Source organism: Mus musculus, chromosome 4, assembly GCF_000001635.26.
Source record: "Mus musculus strain C57BL/6J chromosome 4, GRCm38.p6 C57BL/6J".
Taxonomy (NCBI): domain Eukaryota; kingdom Metazoa; phylum Chordata; class Mammalia; order Rodentia; family Muridae; genus Mus; species Mus musculus.
The window spans coordinates 47,224,920-47,247,005 of NC_000070.6; the positions used below are offsets into that span (position 1 = coordinate 47,224,920).

Genomic DNA, 22,086 nt, shown 5'->3' on the forward strand with positions numbered 1-22,086 from the left:
ACGAAACAGAGCAAACCAAACCAAGGCTCAGTGCTCATCTCCCACTGTCTGTGGGGTCAGATTTATACTCCTTCATCAAGCATCTTTTCACGTGCCTGCTATATCCAAACATCCTTTCACCTGTGTCTACTTCAGGAAAACAGTCTTTCATGTGTTTGCTTTAGCAAGACATCCCCTCACCTGTGTGCCCCAGCAAAATATCATTTGGCATAACCGACTTTCCAAAGAAACTAGAAGTTTCCACTTCACAGTACTAGATTCCATCCTGCTCTTTCCCTCTCTGTGGAGGGTGTTGTTGAGAATGTACATCCAGTGTGAGTGAGCCTTGGGTTCTTCTTGCTGAGACAGAGGAGGAAGCTAGGTCCTGGAGAGTGTCTGGGCAGGAAGACTAAGGGAGCAATTCCTCCGGACCTGTCATGCCTGTCCCCCATCCATCCCTTTAGTGGCTCCTCTGACTGCTGTGCAGAGGTTCCTGGCTGGGTAACCAAGGCCTGCAAAGAGCCGCACTGTTTATTCCCTGGAGCATGCACTTTATTCAGCAGTTGGGAAGTCGGGGCAGGAGACCAGTCACAACTGGGGAGAAATCCAGAGCATCACTAAGACAAACAAACACCCGTGTGCTATGACATGAGAACTGAAGGGCTTTGAAGCACGAGGCTCTCCTGGAGTTTCTAAGCTCCTATGGCTTGTGGGCTAAGTTGGGCCTACAGGTGTGGGGTCCTCTCTCTCATGATGAGCAACTTGGGTAGAGGTGGGATTTTATGTAGAACTGAGGTTCCTAAATTATGGGAGAGACACAAGTTGTTGTCCAAGGTGCCAGAGTGTTATTTGGGCAAAATTTTACTCCTTCACAGCCCATGTGGATTAGGACAATGTACTGGATGACGGTATGTAGACCATTGTGATCCAGAGTCTTGCAAGAGAATTCTCGGTTCCAAAAGGACTTGTGTCTGTCACTGTTGCACCTCCAGCATCTAGAATGGTGCCTGCCACACAGCAGGTGCTCCATAAATAATGCTTGCTGCATGAGGGAGTGTGTGTGTGTGTGTGTGTGTGTGTGTGTGTGTGTGTGTGTTGACGGCTTCCAGAAGCTTGCCTTCTCAGCCCATGTTTACCTTTCCAGGAATAAGTGAGTGGGGCTGCTCTCACATGGGAAGCTTGGGTGGAATGTGAAAAATCCTCTTCATGAATATGCATGCGGGAATCCAGCCAGTGCTGCCCCAAGCTTAAGATTTCGAAGAATCACCCTTTGGAGGCAGCCTCCTACGCAGTGTGGTTTACACCCACACATTGGGTCCTTGTGGGCGAAGGCACAGTTTATCATTCATGTACCTCACCCGGCTAGCCCTCCCTTCTCATGGGTCCTGCCCATTTCTAGCATCTGGGTGTTGGTGATTGTCTATATGGGCTTTGCCAAACTGCAGGTGGGAAAAGGTAGAGACCAGCCATTGTCAGCAATACAAGGTTTCAGAACCTAGTCTAGAAGCGTTTGCTGCTGTCTGGGTAAGTGAAGCCCCACCCCTTTCTTGAAGTTTCCAAGAACACTTGAGCACAGGTAAGTTGTCTGTCTGTCCCCTATCATGGCATGGCTAGCAGCGAGTTCTGCAGGCATTAGATGAACTTCAGATCCCAGCTCGGTCACTTATTAGTGCTGTGACCAGGGCACCTTACTCAAGTGTGGGCTTCACATCTGGACAGAGGAGCAGGAGATATCCTGATGCCCAGACTACATGAGATAGTCAGTGGGGATGCTGAGTCTGAGGAGAGCATCTGCCCAGCATGGGCGCTCCTGAGACCTTGGTCCTCACTCTTCTGGGTAGCAGTAGGCCTGGAAGCTTCCTGAAATACCAAGGCCTGGGGCATCACCCCAACTCCCCTTGGGGCTGAGGCCAGGCACCTGTGTTCTGAAGCTCACAGTGCATTGGCTCCCAGACATGTGAGGAGCTCAAGGTGGACGCCTGTGCTATGGGAACAGGATCACGTCTGACCTGTTCTCTCTGAATGTCCAGGACCAGCAGTGGTAGGCCCTTTCTAATCATGACATTCACCTTACACTGCAATCCTGAGAGCGAGGTATTGCATCATCTCAGTGTCTGGATAGAGACTTAAGCTCAGAGAAGTTGAAGAATAAACGCAAGGTCCCCAGCTAGGAGGCGATTGGTCAGGATCTTGCTGGCAGATCACTCCGGCATCCACTTCCCATCTCTTACTCTCTGTAGCACACTGTGGGACGCTGGTTATCCTCTGGTCCCTGCAATGTGCCTGTCTCTTTATTCCATTTCCTGGAGCCTCTAGCACCTTGCAGATTCCCTCACAGCTTCTTAGAGGCCACAAGTCCTTCCTCCGGCAAACATTTGGAGACTGTCAAGTTGTCCTTTCATCTGGGTTAAACAAGAGTCAGTCTGTTTCAAAATATGACTCTGGGGTCACCATCTGTCCTGGCTGTTCCCTTAAACTCAAATCCCAATGCAGAGACAGGCTCTACTCCAGCAGCTTTGTGAGGGCAGGGTCTCTGCAGGACTGGGCCAGAGGATTTCTACAAAGACTTTGTAGTGTCTTTGGTAACAACTCTGGAGCACGTTTCTTTTAAAAATGTGCATTGTTTATTGTCCCCTCACCAACAGGGCTCAAATCATTAAAGAGGACCCCAAGCCCCTGGACAGGTTCAGTGCACTCGTCTCTCCAGCATGCATCTTCTTGCTGTCTACCATGTACCTTGCATGGCATTTTGCCTTCTCTCCTTTCTCTGGAGCCACAGGTGGGTGTGGCCTGGGTCATTTGGAATCATGCCATCAGCCCGGGCCTTGTTTTGCTCATCTTAGGGACCTGGTGTCTTCCAAGATCCTTCCTAAATTTCAAGGTGTCCCTGCCTTTCTTTTTCTTTTTTGCTTTAGAGAGTATAAGTGCCATCTCACCCTGCCTGCTACAGCTGGGAGCTCATTCTGCTATAGCAGCTTGTCTGCCCTGGCTGGATCCACACCAGCGCATCTGTGGGGACGCCCCAGAGCCGTTCCCAGGGCAGCTTGATTTGCCCAGGGCGTACATGCCAAGTTCTGAGAGAATGCAGGCAAGTCTGCCACTGCCAAACTCCCACATGCACTCTGCATTCCAAGTCCCCCAGTCCCGCCCTCTCCTCAGCAAGGGAATGGATGTGGGGGCTGAGTGTCAGGGCAATCGCTGGAGGAGAAGGAGATATTCCTCCTAAAATGGTCAGGGGAGCTTTTCTCAGAAGGCCTTTGAGGTGCCCTGCTGCCTGTCATGTAAAGTTAAGTCTCCCAGATCTGATTCTCGAGTGCCTCTGCTCCAAGGAGAGAAGATGAATGGGCTTCATTTCCTTTGCCCTCAGCCTCCTTACCTGAGGTAGGGAAGCCAGCAGGTCAAATGTGCTCATGTGTTTAGTCTGAAATTGACCTGCGGGTGGCCTGATAGTTCTGACCCCGTAGCTCCTGGCAGTTCTTTGCCAATCTCTTTTGCACCCTCCCCGAATCACTCAAATCTTAGCTTTCCTCACATGGCCTTCCTTCTGGATGCTTTTCAATGATTCCCCCTCTTTCAGGCCACTTCTTAGAACTTTTAGGAGGTCCTGCAGGCCCCCTTCTGTCCTTGACTCATAGTCTCCAGACTCAGGACTTTTAGGTCAGCTCTATGTGTATTGGCAACTAGGCTGAGAATCAGGTGGAGACCAACTCTCTTATTTTCTCGTTGCCTTCGATGCTTGCCTAGGCCAAGTCCTGGCAGGGTTGCATGAGGGCTGCTTGTTGTGGGCAGACACGGGCAGGATCGGGATAAAGTGAATGGTGAGAGTGCAGCTCTTGGCTCCTCCTCAGGGCTCCCATCTTTCTTGTGGCTCTGTTCCAAAGGGTCTGAGGCCTCTGGATGGCCACTCAGAAGATGTTTGCTGACTACTTAGTAGCAACTATGCTATACCCAGAGGTTCAAGGGACCTAGGACATGTTTCACTTACAGATGGTTACACTCAAGAAAGCTTCAAAATCTCAAAACTTTCTCAGACTCACCCCATCTCTCCACGACACACCCACCCAATGCCTGTCTCTTTCATGAGCTCGGGCTTTATCCATGCAAGAGGACCAGGGATCTCAGAGTTCTGCTCCTGGCGCCTGTAGGGCTGGACAGTCTCATCTGATCTTGCCCAGTTGTCCAGTACCACGATGGGCCATGAGCACCCTCCCCAACAGAGGCACAGAGAAGGGGAAGCATCTGTTATTCACAAGTCCCACCCAGAACATTGTTCCAAGGAGAGGGAAGGTGGAGGCGGCTGGAATTTCATCTGAAGTCTGAGAAGCCAGTGTGTCTCAGGGGCACTCCCAGCCCAGCTGGATGAGAGCCCTGGGCAGCCATCTTGCAGAAGGCTACATTTCCCAAGCCTTCCTGCTTAAGGGTCAAGTGAGAGTGTGGGACTGCAGACCTTTACTGTATTATGTCTGGACAGCAGGGGTCAGATGAGGGTGGGGTTAAAAAGTACATGTTAACTAAATGTTGGTATTGGTGAACAAAGATTGGCTTTTATAAGAGTTCTTTTTTTAAATTTTGTTGATTGATTTATTGATTGAGGTTTTTAATGGATATTTTGTTTTTAGAATGTAATACATGTACTCACGAAATGTGATCATATCTACTCCCAATATTCTCCCTTTCTCATCCTCATGCCCACTAATATACCTCCTCTCATTTTTATAACTTTTTAAAATAACACACCAGGTTCAATTAGTACTTCTCCTACAGGCATGGGTGCAAAACCATCCACTATATTTTTGGAAACCTACCAGTGATGTCTCTAAAATCTCACCAAACACCTTCTGCTAATGGCTCCTTAATTTGAGTTTGGGCCTAGAGATCACATTCCTCATACACCAGAATTTTGGCTGGTTTGATCTATATGGGTCTTGTATAGGCAACTACCAATAATGGAGGTTGATTTCCTTATCCATGGCCACAAAGCAATATTTCACAACTCTTGTCTACATCCTCCAACTCCCATATTCTTCTGCCTCTTCCAAAATGATCCCAGTGCCTATACTAGTTCTTTCTGATCAATGATTAATAAATATACAGTGCTAAGGTGGGCATACAGTTATTCTTGTCCAGAATTCACTAAGTTGGTTCACTTATGCATTATTTGTTTATTCATTTGTTCATTCATTCATTCATTCATTCATTCATGTATTCATCCACCAACTGTTTGACCTTTGCCAAGTCTCAGGCAAGACTGTGTCCAGAAGCTGTAGGGGGAGTCTGGAGGCTTTAGAGAAAAGACAGGAGATTTCAGCTATCCCCTGCAGCACCTGCAGGTCAGTGAGGGACAAGGACAAGTGAACAGATGGTGACAGAGTAGTGAAAAACTGGGGCTTCTGGGAGACCAGGCAGGGGGAGAGAGCTGCTCCTGAGATATAGCGTGATACATCTGTGGATGAGCAGAAGGGGTTCCAATAGGGAGCTGCAGGCCTACTTCCTGTTGAAGCTGGAGTGGCTTCCCCTGGATGTCTGTCCATCTCTAACTATATGTGGGACAAGACAGATTGGGATGAAGCTGTGGAACCAGGTGCTTCTAGACTGCACAGTCCTTCCATAGAGCAACACAGACTCCTCGTGGCTGGCCACATAACCCTTGCCCAACAGCGCCTGGATCTGCCAAGCTCCTTCTCTACCCACCTACTTCCAGGGACATCCCTACATAAGCTTCGCGCCAGTCACCCTCCTTCTCATCAGTGGAGAGCATGTGGCAGCCTCCCCCTGGCCCTGGGACAAACTGCTTCCTATCTGTAAAATCTGGTGATTCACACAGTCGACCTGGCTGGGAAGCCACTCAGCTGCTATGTTCCTAAGTTACAGGGAAGGTTCAGCTTTCCCAGAAAGTTCTGGGGCACTTCCTCTATAGCTCTCTCTTAGGAGAAGCCGCTGGATTCTTACCCCTGTACTCTGACTCTGGGTTTCCGGCCATGCATAAGACTCCTGCACTGCCTCCTGTCCAAGACTAGATGTAGGCCACCATGCTAGCCTCAGCCACAGAGCAAGCTTCAAATTTGAGTGTGAGCCATAGACCCTTCCAGGATTGGTAAATGCATGGCATTCAGGGCTCCACCCCCAAATCGGTGGTGTTTTGTGTAGATCCTGAGATTCAGTAAGTTCCCAGATGCTACCAGTCCAGGTGACACACTTGGAGAGCCTCGAGCGTCCTAGGAAAGCAGATGGGCTATGGAGTCTGAATCCAGGCCATAAAGGTCCAGACTCTTCCTTGGGTGGCTGGATCCTTCCGTGCCTCCATCTCTGTGTCTGAAGAGCAGGGTTCACTGTAATAGCTCTTCGCTAGGTTCTTGTGAGCGTTGCCTGTGGAATGGTGCTGGTGCGCATCAGGACATCTATGAGGTACCCAGAGAGCTGTTAGAACAAACACCACAAAAGTAAGCGAAAACATCAATCATTTATCATCGTGCAGTTGTGGAGGCCAGGAATCTGAAATGGAGAAGTCCAGAGCCCTTCTCCTCTGAGCTATTTTCCCCCTGGAGTCCCCAAGCTGAGCCCTCCAGAGGAGCCTGTGGGGTGGAATGGTGACTCATTACAGCTGATGTCATCTTCAGGAGTCAAGGCCCTGCTCACACTCAAAGAGCCTTTGTTCCCCAAGTGGAAAGCAAAGTCCTCGCACTCAGAGAATTGACTGCAAACTTTTCCCTCGTGCCCTTGGCATCTCTGGTCCACTTGCCACTTGTCCCACAGCCTCTGGGGGTGACATCACACGCAGGTTCCGAATCAGGTGTGGGAAGGCAGGTGAAAAGAGGGATCAAAGACTCACACTGCAGAGCCCTCGGCTCACTCGATGGGGCACAGATATCTTGTGGGGAGGCTGCTCTCTCTCTCTCTCTCTCTCTCTCTCTCTCTCTCTCTCTCTCTCTCTGTGTGTGTGTGTGTGTGTGTGTGTGTGTGTGTGTGTACAAATGTACATGCTAAGTGAACTGAGTCCCAGAAGAGGAATTTGGCCGTGTTCTGCAAGCTTGCTTTCTGCAGATTATTTCTTTCTGGCTCTATTCATCCAATCACATTCTTTCCTTCCTGTCTCAGAGATGTAAGATGCTTGTGAGGCTAATCTGGGACATGGTATGTTGAGTTGGGGGGGGGCAGAGGTCAACAAGAAATCAACTTATCTAGGCCTCTGACTATAACCCAAGTGATCCATGTATGCCAGGCCCCGTGTTTATCCTGATGTTCACTGAGTGACGGATCTCATATTCTCAGCCAGGGTCCATCATGTCCACACAATACACACTGGAAGGCCTCAGCTCAGAGAGGCCAAGTGGCTAGCCCTTAGCCACCCGAGTGGTTAGTGGCAGACACAGGACCCAGTGTATATCTAGCTGATGTTGAAACTGGCTCTTGCCTGTGGCTGTTACCTTCGACAGGGCATCACACCCACCCAGGCCAAAGCCTAGAGAATTCTACTTCCTTGAGACCAATCGGGAGGGGAACAACCATCAGCCCTTGTCACCCTGCCATTTATATCCTGGTTGCCAGATGTGAAGCGAGACTGACAGTTCTTTCCACTAGGTAGAGAATCAAGCATGAGGAGGAGCTGGACTGGCAAACTGTTGAGTTCTGGGCACAGCACAAGCCCATAGCAAAAGGCCATGGATAGTATTGACTCCTGTCACTCAGTTCATTCCCAGATCACTTTTGTTAAGGCTTTGCTGGGGACTGAGAGGTAAGCTAGAGTGGTCCACCTGGAAGCCCACGAAAAGATGCAGCAAGTGCATAGGAAGAGGGTGGCTCCACGGAAGGACAGTGAGGTGCTGGAGCATAGAAGGTGCTTCCATGGGAAACGCCATGAGAACAGTGGAGGCAGCGGGATGCGGCGGGCGGGCAGAGCCCTCTTCCTGTCTCATGTCTGATCCTGGACTGAGTGAGCTGTTCCCTTGCTCTCTAGGAATCTCTCGTGAGAAGTGAGAGAGTCTGAGAGGGACAGGTGGGGGGATGACTGGGAGGCTGAAGAGGTTACCACTGGGCAGGTCTACTTGCCAGTTTAAGACCAGAGAAATAAACTGTAGCCCTAAACCCCAGATCCTAGACCCTTACTAACCAACCTCTCTAGAATAGAAAGGGGGAGGGAAGATGGAGGGTCTAGAGCAGAGGAGAGAGGGAAGGAGAGAAAAGGAGAGAGACAGAGAGAGAGAGAGAGAGAGAGAGAGAGAGAGAGAGAGAGAAAGACTTGCTTGAGGGAGTGCTCACACAGTAACTTCATTGAGAAGGAAAATTCTTTTGCTATATATGAAAACCGGAAAAAGGAAGAGGCGTTCTCAGTTTACTTGGAGAAAAATGCTCTTCTGTAATTCAGAAAAATGGGGTCTTTGATCACCGCCCGGCCAGGTCTCCTTTCTAAGTGGGCCCAGGACTTTTCCCTGGCAGGAAAACATTCTTCTAAGAAGTGCTTTGGGAGGTAGGTTTGTCTAAGAACCTCTTGCACCGTGCTGTGTTCATGTCCCTCACGTAGGGAGTCAGGTAGTCCCAGGGTCTCTTGAGGCTGGAGGGTCCTTGCAGTTTCCTTCCAGGGTGGGGCTGGCTTTCTTTACAGGCAGAGTGTGATGACATTATCGAGGGCGCCGCTGCTTCCCAGTTCTAGCGAGGCCAGGAAGTCTGTGGGAGAACTGTTCTCCTGGCCCCTGCAGGAGTCATTTCTTCCAGGCCTGAAGGAATCGCTGCCTAGGGTGGTTAGAAAAACTGGGAGGCAGACGAGGAGGATGAGGGATTGGAGGCACTCCGACCTGGCAGGGGCCTTGGGAAAACATTTAGGCCAGACTCTAGTTCGCAGATATTGAGCCAGAGACTTGGAAGAAGCAAAGAGACTTCTGAAGCCATGTGTGGAGTTGGTGATTGGAGGCTGTCTTAAAGGCTAGTGCCATTTCTAGTACCCTTGTGACATCTGAGAGACCACCGTATGGAAGTTGACATTTTTGTCTACCCAGGGGCCAGAGCTCTGCCAGCTGGCAGGGTGGGGCAGCCACAGGGAGGATAGGCTTAGCTCAGCCTGAGCAAAACCCTTGAAGACTTATTATTTTCTTAGGGCTGTTGACTAGGAGTGAGCTCTCCAGCAGTGGAGGTGAGCAAGAAGAAAGCAGGTGGCCTTTGATGGGTGTGGACTGGGGGATATTGTCCACAGAAAGAGAGATTTCTTTTTCAGAAGTCTGCAGCTGGTTAAACTCCTCATGCCTTTTCTTTCCAGACAGTGAGAGCCAGAGAAACGACGGGTGTGGGGTGTGCCTTAGTCCTTGGGGCCAGTTTTCTGCATAAATGTTCAAGGAAAAAAAAATCTTAGATGGACCTGTTACCAGAGGCCTGTATGTGGTTTCAGCTATGGGGAGGCTGAGGCCAGCTTGGGCAATTTAGTGAAACCATGTCTTGAGATAAAAAGTAAAAAAGGCTAAGGGTAGGCCCAGCAATGCAGATTTTCCCTAGCATCTGTGAAGAATGGAGAATCAAAATTCAGAACTGACAACAAACTATATTAATAATCCTAAGAAGGATGGGCATTGCTGTTCCCAGTAAGATAACTGGGAAGTGACAAGGGTGATATAGGGGTCCTCCTTCAGCCTTAGAGCGATAGTTGAGGTAAACACAGGGAATTCTGGACTGGAGGAGCCATGATAGGGTTCTAAAGACAGTCACTCCCACCTTACCCTGAACGGCCCCTTGATTGCTTGCTGGCTGTAGCCCAGGCTACAACCACCATGGAGCGTCCTTGACCAGAGGGACTACACACACCATAGATGAAGAGCAGCTAAGTGTTCTGTCAGCTTTCTAGGCATGAATGGGAAGCTCTGCCAAACAGAGAAGAATATCTTTGCCTCCCCAGGCAATCCACGTTGGAAAACAGGATGAGAGCTCTTCCTCTGGGTTCTAGGCTCAGCGTGGTCACAGAGTACTGCATAATGTCATGCCTCTGCTTCCGGGGCCTCTGCTTCCGGGGCCTCTGCTTCCGGGGCCGCTTTCAGATCTCTGTGGTTGGGATCTGGGTTCCTCATGGTTCCTCCAAGCCAAGAGCACTCAGTATTCCTCGGACCCCGGTCTGTAAGTTCTGAGAAGACGCGGGTCCCCGCGTGGCCGCTAGGGGCCGCTGCCGAGCCCAGTGGTGGAGCGTTCCTGGCTGTGCAGCAAGGCTCTTGGGACTTCTCCATATCCCAGCCTTGACCTGGTGCCAGAGGAAAGCAACTAAGTCTCTTGAGGCTTCAAATGCTGACAAGCAAGAGCCCTGGGCTCAGGTCCCAGATGGTCATCTGTGGGATAGAGCTTTGCAAAGCCAGATACGGTTCCCTAGGGACATCAGGCTCCAAAGGCCAGACAGGAGACCCCACAGATGGAAAGGCTGATCCAACCCAGTGCACAGAAAGGGAAACTGAGGCTGGAGTGCAAAAGGAGATATAGGTGTCCAGGGGTCTGTGGCACAGAGGAGGGATCTTGTTTCTTGCCTCCTCCAAATGCTGAACCTACCAGTCCAGTTTGTTTCTTCACTGTTAGGATTCTTTCCTGGTTTCCATGGAAACTGGCATCCGGACCCTTGGGAAGAGAGTGGCACCCTGTGGGGACTGCTCAGATTTTCCTCTGCAGTGTTCTCTAAAGCCTTCTGATGATTTCTCCCTATGCCCTAGGGAGGGGCCACCCTGAAATCACTGAGGATTCTGCACCGAACTTTCCAAGGGCAAGAGGCCCAGGCTGTTTCTGTCTGTCTTCCTTTCCTCAGGCCACGTTGCAGACTACCAGCTCTGCCAAACCCTGTGATTGTACAGGGAGGGATGCCTGTAGGATGAAAGTGGAATTCCTTGTGTTGGGGTACAATTGACCGAGCCTGGAAATACTGGTGAGAAGATGCAAAAGATAGTATTAGGGTTCTGGAGAGATAGATAGCTCTGTGCTTAAGAGCACCCACTCTCTGGCAGAGCACCTGGGCTCACCTCCCTGCAGCCACACAGTGCCTTGTAGCCATTTCTTGTTCCAGTTCCAGGGGATCAGACATTCTCTTCTGACCTCCGCAGAGATTGCATGTTCATGGTGCAGGGACATAAATGCAGGCAAAACACTCATGCATATAAAAAACTTTAAAAAATAATAGTGACTTAGAAAACAGCATGAGAACAGAAGAAAGAAGAGAAGAAGGAGGGAAGGAAAGAGGGGAGGGTAAGAAGATGATAATTTCTGTGTCCCTCACACTCCACTGAAGATAGATCCAGAAACTCATAAATGCTAGGCTCTACCCCTGACCCCAGATGTGCCCAGAATGGAATTTTGACTCTGTGTTGAAGGAACCAGGGAGCTATTGAAAGCGTTGGTTGAAAAGCGTTGGTTGAAAGCGTTGGAGCTCGCAAATAGCATGAACAGATAACCGCTAACCGTTCCTAGATAATGAGCTTCTGGTCTGGGTTCAGCTCCCTCCACATCTTCAGCACTATACGAGGCACAGCATGGGGACAGATTTTATTTGAGCAATGCCCAACCCCCCACATCCCCCATGAAACTCCTATGCATTAAAGAAATAAAGGAGCAAGACTGAAGTTAAAGTCAAGCCCATGAGGTGTTTGAGGGTCAGCAGCTATACACAGACAGCTCATCTTGTTTAATCCGGTGCAAATTGGGGTTCTGAGACAGGGAGGGGTTAGCTCATGAGCAGCACAGCTGAGAACTTGAGTGAACTTGAGCCCCACCTCTTCTGCCTGGGGGTTCACTGCTTGCCCTGAGGCTGTGTGGCTTCTGAAGAGGCTCCCTGGGATGGAAGGAGCTTGCACATCTAGTTGATGGATGAGCACGCAGGTGGTTGTAGGGTGAGGCTGGAGGCTGGAGGCTGGCCCTACCTATGCTCATTAGAACTTCAGACTCAGAGCCTGGATGTTGGTTTAGCCAGCAATCCCATCTTAGCCAAATCAGAGAGCCCCAGGCCAGGGGGAAACCCAGTCTCAGTGGCTCCTGAGGAGTGAAAGGTTGGCCCCTAGCTTCTGCATATGCATTCATTCAAATGTACACACACACACACACACACACACACACACACACACACACACACACGCACGGACAAGGATGGGATCCATTCATGCCAGTTTGACCTCCAATTTAAGGACTACATGGAAAAATAACAAGGTAATTATAATAATGAGAGAAGTGTATGCTGAATGTTCTAGACACACAGTTTTGTTCAAATTGCCCTATGATAAATGTTAAAATCTGTGGAGAAGTGTGAGCCATTTCAATGACCCCAGGCCAGAGAGTCCCATTAGCAGCCCCCACCAGCAGAGTTCCCAGCCTTCCAGGCTTTGTCGCTCCGAGATGGAGAGATTTCTTCCCACCAGCTGTGACCTCCTTCTCTCCCTTGCCCCCAGCACAAAGCCATCCCAGGACAAGTCATGGACCAAATTGCCGAGCCTGTTTCTCTTGGCTCCCAGGCTCCTCCTTCCCGCCCCTCGTGGCTGCCTGAGCAGGTGGCCTTTCCGCTGGAAGCCAGGGATAAATGAGCCAGCAGGCACAGGCCCAGCCCTGAGTGTGGGTCACTCCAGGCCAGGGGTCGTTCCCCGCCATACCGCGCCCGCCGTGGGACCATGCCTGTGGAGGAAGGCGGGGCTGCTGAGAGCAAGGCTGAGGACTAAGGCTTGTAACAGACTCTGTGGCTCTCTTTCTGAGTCGATGGAAACGGAGCCTGTGGCCCAGCTTCTGCACACTTGTCCTCTCTTGCTAGTCTGGGATCTTCGGATGAAGGTGGGAGCAGAGAGGGTGTGTGGAGAGAGTCTGCAGACTACAGCTTTTGCTAAGTTTATGCCTTGCAAGCTGCACAGCTTGCTGATAACTTGGACACCATGTCGCCATCCCATAGGATCTCCGTAAGGGAAGTGGGCAGGAAGGCCCCATGTCAACCTGGTCATCTACTCAAAGGCTGCATGTTTGGTAGAGGGTAGAGGCTAGAGGGGAACCCAGCTCTGACCAAAGTTAAAGGAGTCCTCCACTGCAGCCTGCTTCCTCTTCATCTCCCCTTTGCCAGCCGGCATACTATGGGCCAGTGTCTAGAAAGGCTGGGTAGCCAGGGATCTTGGGGGATTTATGATTTGGGGTCTGGGTAACCCCAGATTCTGCTGCTATGCCTCATGACCATGTCTCTTCCTCCTCTCCATCAGTTCCCTGGCCCATAAAGCAAGGAGGTTGATTGATAGGATTATGGAAAAACACTTTAAACAGATCCCTGGAAATAGGAATTCATGAGATGGCCATGTGCAAGCCTAGGTGAGCCCTTATCTGATCCCTGAACTCTATGCAGAAATAGAGCCCTGGATGTGAGCCAGCCCACTTACCCTAATGGACCCACAACTTCTGCAGACGCTGAAGGGTCCCACCAGAGAGCTTCCCCTCCTACCAGTAAAAGAGAGGGGAGGGGATGAGGGGACAAGACAAAGAAGGGGTCACATACTTGGGGCTTGGTGTTTTATCTAGAGCTGTGACAGGGAGCGGGGAAACCTGAGTAGGTCTTTCTTCCTTCTTCATTTCTTTCTTACAAAGATGGCTTCACCCCAATGAAAAAGCATGTTGTTAAATTTCCTTCCTTTCTCTCTCTTTAAGATAGGGTCTCTCTACGTAATCCTGACTATCCTGGAACCCATTATGTAGACCAGACTGGCCTCAAGACTCATAGAAATCCACCTGCCTCTGTCTCCTGAATGCTGAGATTAAAGATACATGCCCTATGTCTGGCACAAGCCCTTAAATTTCTAAAAACAGATTCAAGGATTTAAGAATATATAAATATCTTTATTTTTCACACCAGGTGACTGGTATAATGTAAAGGTACCCAGTGAAGAGGCGAGTCATCTATCCTCCATTCTCTACTTCCTATCTGGACATGATTTCTAGCCCCAGTTTCTTGGAAATCCTTCTGGAGAGATCCTAATATATTCTACTATATAAATTGATTATGCATGTGGGAACTTGACAGATATACTTGAATTAAGAGCTTTGAAGCCTCTAGACAGCACCATCTCTTGGGCTACCTTACACATGTAGCTCATTGAGGCTAAGAGCCGTATGTAGAGCATGACTATGGCCTTCAGCGTCCTTTGCATGCTTATGTATTTGCTACATGCTGCTTCCTGCTGATAATTATTCTTTTCTTTTTACTGACTGTATCCTGGCTACTGCTCAGATCATTACCTAAGGACTCACAGCATTCGGGAGGCTACATCCAATTCCCTTGAGTGAATATATTTTATCATTCACACTGGGTCAAAGAATACATATGCATTGGTACTTTTGGAAGGTGTCAGATTGCATCCCATGGATGTGACACAATTTAGGATTTCACTAGCAGAGCAGGAGATGGGCCCATGCTGCCTCAGCCTCTTGCCAGCATTTTCGATTAGCCAACATTCTGATCGCTGCCAATCTGATAAGGAAAATGGATTGGCCTTGCAGCTCTGCTCTTCTTTCATTGTGAGGTCAAACATTTTCCATATACTTACATCTGAGCCGCCTTCGTTTTTTCCTGCTGTCTATAGAACTTCCTAGTCTTCACCCATCGATCTGCTGACTTATGGCATTGCCCATCTGCTTTGCCTGTTAAAGGAGTGGCATTGTGACGTCTGGTTTCTGCTTTTTCTGTTGGCTCTTGGTTTTTAAGCTGACATTGTGAGGTTTAATATTATTATGATTTTTAAAAAATGTTTTGGTCCTCAGATCTTTATTTCTTTGTAGGCAAATTTAACCAGATTTATGTCTTTAAATTATGAAATCACTATTGTGAGCCTTTGCTTTGTCTAGTTACATTTAACCAGATTTATTGTTCTTTTAACCTATGCCTTGTGGGGCTTGAGCCTCAAACTAAAATTACTTCAAATGGATGTCTTGTCGTGCTGTTTTAAAGCAGGCTATAAACTGGAGAGGATAGTATTCAGTTGAGAATTAAGTCTGGGTTCATGACTGTTGGACACTTTCCCTCTATTAACCTTGGCTTTGTGCTCTGTAAAATGTGGAGGTCGGAAGTTTCCATCCTCCCTTCCATCCATCCATCCAGCCAGCCAGCCTTCTGTTGACTCCTTACTTTGTCCATTTTTACACTCATCCTCACTGGCCTAGGTCCTGGGAACCATGAACGGTAAAATCCTTGTCCTCATTATTCACTGGGAGTAGAAACAAACAGTCAATGGTGACATGAGGAAGGGGCTGTGATAGAAGACCCCAGTGTGGATGCAGGAGGCTTGCAGTGCAGCTCCACCAAGAAGAGCTTATGGGCAGTGAAGGGGAAATGGTTGCAGGGGAGGAGTCCTGGACTGAGTCTCGAGGAGGAAGAGGAACAGGGGGAGAAGGAGGAGTTATTCTGAAAGGTGATTGGGTGGATGGGGTGAGTGTCATAGGGAAAGCATTGGGGTAGATGTAGGTCTGTAACAACAGAGGGGCACTCAGGGGCCGTTGTAGATTATCTTAGGAGGGCAGGGGAGAATGGCTGGGCACAGACAGAAAAGGCCTCTCAAGTCCCTGGGTGGCTGCCTGACCCTGGAGACCACAGATGGCCATAGAAGATTTCTAAGCAAGGACTCTATGTGACCCAATTTTCTCTTTAGGTAAAGAGGGTGGTCGTCTTCATAAAAGTTGTGAAGTGTCTCCAGTGAAGTGTGTCCTAACGAATCCTTGTGGTCACCGTGACCACATTATTAATCCTGTCACTGGGGAGCAGAGGCAGGCAGATCTCTGAAAACTTTGGGGATAGCCTGGTCTAGAGTGAATCACTGGGCCAGCCAGGGATACCTAGTGAGACCCTCTTTACAATAACAATAATAATAGCAACAACAATACAGTGAATACTTCCTTGGAACCAATGTTAAAAATTAAACATAGTGAAGCTGGAGAGACGGCTCAGAGGTTGAGAAGGCCATATAGTGCTCTTCCAGAAGACCGGAATTAGATTCTCAGTTCCCACCTCAGGCAGCTCACATGACCTGTAACTCCAGCTCCAGGGTGCTGTGACACCTCTGGCCTTATGCATCCACATCCACACACATAATTAGAATAATAATCAAAATAAACATTTCAAAAACTTGAACATACCGCTGTAATTAAAATGGACCTCTTGCAAGTGAGTCTCTGCCTCCTCTCAGCCTGGGCATCCGAGGCCACCCGTGGGTGTGGTCAGTGGAACAGAATCTCCAAAGGGCACTTGAGCAGCAGCCAATGAAACTGTAAGTAAACAGACCCTTGTCACCCACAAATCCCTGTCATCTGTACAGTGGGATGGCCTGTACCCATAAGCAGAGGAGGCGAGGATGAAGGAATCTGTAGCAAATTGGTCTGGAAAGTCACATAAGCCTCCCTTTCCATCACCAGAAAAGCGACCTTGTCCATTGCAGCTCATGCACCTGTGGTAGGAGGGGGGCCCAGCTTCAACAAGGATTAATCAGAAAATGATGATGTTGGGGGGAGAGAGGAAAAAGAAGCAGGGACGGACGAAGGCAGCCTGCCAGTGTTTGTGTGAGGGTTGGAGTCATCTGTGGTGGCCCTGCACTCTGTTAAAGACAAGGCTTGCATAGTAAATGCAAACAGAGGCACGGGAGGGAATGGTGACATGGAGTCCCCAGGGCCTGGGCTGAGGAAGTGGACTGGAGAGGGTCAGCAAAGCTGTCGGTGGCTCTTAAGAGGAGTGCAGGGCACGTGCTGTTTCTGCCTGCTATCCTTTAGTTTCTAATTTTTCACACTGGGACTAGAATGGAGAGCAGATCTTGAGGGCCTTGTGCCTGTTGGACAAGTGTGGATCCAGGGAGTTTTAATCCCTTCTCCTTTCTTCTCTCTCTCTTGCCTCTCCTTTGGTTTTTTGAGACAGGGTGTCTCTGTGTAGCCCTGGCTATCCTGGAACTTTCTCTGTAGACCAGGCTAGCCTCAAACTCAGAGATACATCTGCCTCTGCCTTCTGAGTTCTGGCACTAAAGGTGTGGGTCACCAGGCATAGCCACCCAATCCTTTCTTCTGTTTAGTTTTGAAACCTGGCCTTATTACCCAGGATGGGTTTGAACTCACAACATATCCACAGCAGACATCAAACTTGCCATCTTCCACCTCAGTCTCCTGTGTAACTGGAATTATAGGCCTGCATCACCAGACTCAGCTAAAAAAATTTGAAATGAAATAACATTTAACCCTCAAACTTCCAAATTATCATTTGAAATCATAACCAATATGAGAATCGTTAATTAGCTATGTTACACTGTTTTTTCCCCCCAAATTGAGTCTTTGATATCCAGTTTGCCTTTAGCACAGCATGTTTCAAAGGGAAGACCTGCGATCCAAGTGTTCAATGGCTACTTTTAGCTAGTGGTTCCCATGCCAGAAAAGGAGGAGTTAGCAACACAGCTTAGGTGGAGCTTGTATCCTTTCCAAACCTGAAAGTCCATGACAGTGATGGGAAGGGCAGAGGTGAAGGGTCACCACCACTTACTGCTCTCCAGCCCTGTGCCAGCATCTCACACTGTGTCGTTTCATCACCTCAGCTATCCTGCGTGATGACATGTGTTTTTCTTTTTAAAAGTTCACTTGTGTATATGAACACATGGACATATGCGGTAAGTGTCTGTGTATGTGTGTGTGTGTGTGTGTGTGAGAGAGAGAGAGAGAGAGAGAGAGAGAGAGACAGACAGAGACAGAGACAGAGACAGAGACAGAGACAGAGACAGAGACAGAGGGGGGAAAGGGGGGAAAGGGGAGAGAGAGAGAGAGAGAGACAGAGACAGAGAGAGAGACAGAGAGAGAGACAGAGAGACAGAGACAGAGACAGAGAAAGAGACAGAGACAGAGGGGGGAAAGGGGGGAAAGGGGAGAGAGAGAGAGACAGAGACAGAGAGAGAGACAGAGAGAGACAGAGAGACAGAGACAGAGACAGAGAAAGAGACAGAGACAGAGGGGGGAAAGGGGGGAAAGGGGAGAGAGAGAGAGAGAGAGAGAGACTCAGAGGCCAGAAGTCAAGGTTGAGTGGCTTCCTTCTTCTCTCACTGAATCTGGAGCTCACAGATTCAGTCTGTCTGGACCGGCTGGCCAGCTGGTGGCAAGCTCTAAGCACTCTCTTGCCTCTGCTTGCCTTGCACTGGGAGCACCATTACAGCCATGTTTTTATGTGGAGGCTGAGATCCAAGTTCAGGTCCTCAGATTTTCATGGTAAACACTACTGACTGAGCCAACTCCTCAGCTCGTGTGTCCCCCACTGTGATTAAATATACATAGCATTTGTCATTCTGACCTTTGGATGAGTCTCCATATTACTCTTTATATTCTTCTATATAACCAAAATATGTTATGGCTTAACCACACACACGCACACACACACAGAGACATACGCACACACATACGTAGACATATACACACAGATACAAATACACACAGACACACACAGAGGCGCACATACTGTCAGGCACACATGTCTAGCTGCTGACTATGTGACTGTGGCCCTTACCTCGGGGTCCTGTTGGTGTTCGGGATCTGCCTTCAGCTTAGTTTCATCCAGGACTCTTGTGGCAACCCCCCTTCTCATCAAACTCCGATATCAAGTCAACTGGAAGTCAGGCTAGCTGTGGTTCACAGATCTCCCCGTCACTGACTGTGTATCCTCAGGCCAGGATTTCACGCCCTAAGCCTCAGTTCTTCATCCATAAAATGGGTTAGGAGCAGTTGATTTCCAGGGCTGATGCAAGGACGAAGGAATACAAAAGATGAAAAAACAGCAGTGACCGCTCTGCACAAGGAGTTCAAGGATCCAGTCCAGGGAAGTCTTGACTATTGTGTAGATGTAACAGAAAGGATTGTTGTGTCTACTGTTTTTGACTGGAGGCTACATGGATGGTACTCTACTTTACTCTCCTGTTGTGACAAAAAGCAACTTGAGGGGGACAGGGTTTATTTCACCTTACTCTTCCAAAACACTATTTAGCACTGACGGAAGTTGGAACAGAAACTCAAGGCAGGAGCTTGAAGCAGAAACCACAGAGGAACACTGCTAAATGCTCCCTAACCTCCGCTCAGCTAGCTTTCTTACATAGTCTAGGACCCCCTGCCTTGAGTTGACAAACCCCACAGTGAATTGCTGCCCTCTACACAAATTGGCCATCAAGAAACTGTTCCCCCAGAGTGCAGTTATAGAGAATGCTTCAATTGAGACTCCCTCAGATAATTCTGGGCTGTGTCAAGTTGACAGTTGACGCTAACTAGGGAAGACAGTCTTGATCATTCATGTGGGTTTTCCTTTGGCTTCCTCATGAGATAGAGAGAGAATCCTAGCCATGGACTAGGGGCCTCTGACTGTTAGCTATAGTCCAGCTGGCCACTAGGATATCCGCCCTTCTATCTGTCTGCCACTGCTCCATTCTGAGGCTCATTGTTCTAGGATCTGACTCTGGCCCTGAAGCCATGCCCTCTGGCTCAGTGGCACTGGGTGTGTCCACTCTACCTGAGTCCTGCATTCCTCTCTCGCTCAGTTCTGTCACTTCCGAGGCAGCTCAGGGAAGTGTGTCGGTCACTGGAGCAGCTTGTAGCTTTTGTTCATGGACAGCAGTGGTCTGTCAACCCCGCCAAGCTTGCTCGTGAAGAGCACAGACTCGAGTCAGGGGAGATCTCGTTTTGAATTTTGCATGTTGAATCTTGCTTGCAAATTTGCTAGCTTCTAGCAGCCGTGGTTTTCTCAGGAGTAAACGGAAATAACAGTACCTAACCTTGTGGAGCTCCAGTGAGGATGAAGTAGGTTTAATTACGTGAGCAGTGCCTGGTACAGAGAGAGAGCTGGGATGCAGATGCTGCTGCTGCTGCTGCTGCTGCTGTGCCTGATGATGATGGTGATGACGATGATGATGATGATGAGTGTTTACCACTATGAAGCAAAGCTCAATTGTGCTGGACTCCAGGGAACACCCCCCCCCACTTTGTGCCTGCTTTACCCCTATGCTCTGAGGCACTTAAACAGAAGACCTCATTGTTTGTATTGTTTGTAAAACAAAGCAATCCAGCCCGATTCCACTTGGTTAAGTAATCTCCATTAACTTGGAGATTTCTGGAAACATACTCTAGAAACGATTTGTGTTTTTCCAAACTGTAGATCACCTCGCATTAGTGGGCAGTACGATCAATTAATGAGCCTTCCCAGCATGGTTTTAATTTTTAGAAGAGAAAAACAACAATTAAAGGGGAGGAGAAAGCAGTGGAAGGCCCGGTGAGCTTTCACAGTCACCACGCAGTGCTTTCTAAAATGGTGTTTCTGAGTTACAGCCATGTGTTTTTGTGCCCAGTGTACACCACACAACAGCACTGGGGCTTGCTTCAAAAGTTTGAGAAACTGCCATTCAGAAAGTCTCCTTTGAGTGGATTCCCATGGCGCCCACCTCCTTGTTCCAGCATAGTGGACTCACAGCCTCTCTCCCTCTCTCCCTCCCTGCAGGGTCAGCCTCTCAGGTTCACCTGGACCTCACAGTGCTCATTGGTGTCCCATTACCCTCGTCTGTGTCCTTTACCACCGGCTATGGCGGTTTCCCGGCTTACAGCTTTGGGCCTGGTGCCAACGTTGGCCGCCCAGCCAGGACCCTCATCCCACCGACCTTCTTCAGGGATTTCGCCATTGGTGTGGCGGTGAAGCCCAATAGCGCCCAAGGGGGCGTGCTCTTCGCTATTACCGATGCTTTCCAGAAAGTCATCTACCTGGGCCTGCGGCTTTCAAGTGTGGAGGATGGGCGCCAGCGGGTTATCCTCTACTACACGGAACCAGGCTCCCACGTGTCCCGTGAAGCTGCGGTTTTCTCCGTGCCCGTGATGACCAACAGGTGGAATCGTTTTGCTGTGACCGTCCAGGGCGAAGAAGTTGCTCTTTTCATGGACTGTGAGGAACAGAGCCAAGTCCGTTTCCAGCGATCGTCCTGGCCTTTGACCTTTGAGCCCAGTGCCGGGATCTTTGTGGGCAATGCTGGAGCTATGGGGCTGGAGAGATTTACGGTGAGTTTCAGTCCACTCCCCACAGACCAGGGAAGTTTGGACACGAACTCCCACACACTAAGGAGGAGCAATGATCATTATTATTTTACTCTCATGCTCTCAAAAGGCACGCACACCATGTGGGAAGGACTCTAGGCCTGGAAGCCAGTGATCCCAGTACTCTGCAATAAACTAGGGCTGCAGTGTTAGGCAGTAGTGTATGCCCGGGTCTGTTGTGCTGGCTGAATGTGGACACAAAAGCCCCTATCCGGAGGCTGCGCTTTTTGGCCCATCCTGTAATCTCAGCACTCAGGAGAGTGAAGCAGGAGGATCACAAATTCGAGGCTGGCCTGGGCTACCTAGTAAATTATAGGCCTGTCTGGGAAAATAGTCCGAACTGCTTTATTCACTGAAAGCCATGACTGAAAGAGTCAAGCCTGCTAGTCTCAAGTGACTTAATTTCCACATGTGGATGGTAGTTGTGTTTGTTTCTGTAATGCTGGACAAATCTGAACAATCGCATTGAGGAATCACTTCTCTGTCCTCTTTTAAACAGTATGTCCTAAAACTAACAAACCGAAGACTGACTTGACTTACCAAGGTGCATTCTGGAGAAAATATCCATTATCAGAGGCCCTCGGGTGACTCAGATATACTAGGGAAGGCAAGAGGCCTGGCTCAGACCTGCAATTTCAGCACTCACGTTTCTGAGAGTCATGAGTTCTAAGCCAGCCTGAGCTACAGGGTGAGTGCCAGGTTAGCCTACAGACTGAGAGATCCCACCTCAAAATCTTAGCAATCCAGAATCAGGCAGATCTCCGTGAGTTCAAGGCCAATGTGGTCCACTTAGTGAGTTTCAGGACAGCCAGAGCTACAAAATGAGAACATGTCTCCAAAAATAAAATTTTTTAAAAATTAAAAAATAGAATTAAAGAAAGAAAGAAAGAAAGAAAGAAAGAAAGGAAAAGAAAGAAAGAAAGAAAGAAAGAAAGAAAGAAAGAAAGAAAGGAAGAAAGGAAGGAAGGAAGAAAAAGAAACTCAACCCCGACAACCAACCAACCAAAAGGAAATGAAGAAGTCACCACTAGAGGGCAGAAATTGAATCTATTTGTAGCTCAGTGGGGACGC

At 49.0% G+C, this 22,086-nt stretch overlaps 1 protein-coding gene and 1 long non-coding RNA gene across 8 annotated transcripts in view; one reads left to right on the forward strand and one right to left on the reverse strand.

Moving 5' to 3' along the window:
* The window catches only part of Col15a1 (collagen, type XV, alpha 1), a 105,513-nt gene that overhangs the window by 17,265 nt on the left and 66,162 nt on the right, over positions 1 to 22,086 (forward strand). For 2 of the 3 annotated variants that reach the window (XR_001784085.2, NM_009928.3), the window contains exon 3: positions 20,432 to 20,979. Coding sequence is in view for 2 of the 3 variants with exons in the window: in NM_009928.3 (NP_034058.2) it covers positions 20,432 to 20,979 (548 nt within the window). In the remaining variant the exon portion in view is untranslated. Of the gene's footprint in view, positions 1 to 17,548; positions 17,577 to 20,431; positions 20,980 to 22,086 lie in introns of those variants that run through there. The other variant, XM_006537601.2, reaches the window with a different exon arrangement.
* On the reverse strand, positions 4,461 to 20,435 carry Gm32317. 5 transcript variants are annotated; one of them, XR_881237.2, is made up of 4 exons: positions 19,451 to 20,435; positions 18,461 to 18,688; positions 16,072 to 16,200; positions 4,461 to 6,396 (listed from the first exon to the last, which is right to left on the reverse strand). It is a non-coding gene; the product is annotated as a predicted gene, 32317 (long non-coding RNA). The 5 variants fall into 5 exon arrangements; XR_881236.2 differs by adding an exon at positions 14,490 to 14,583 and having other exon boundaries at positions 18,461 to 20,435; XR_881235.2 differs by adding an exon at positions 17,035 to 17,122 and having other exon boundaries at positions 18,461 to 20,435.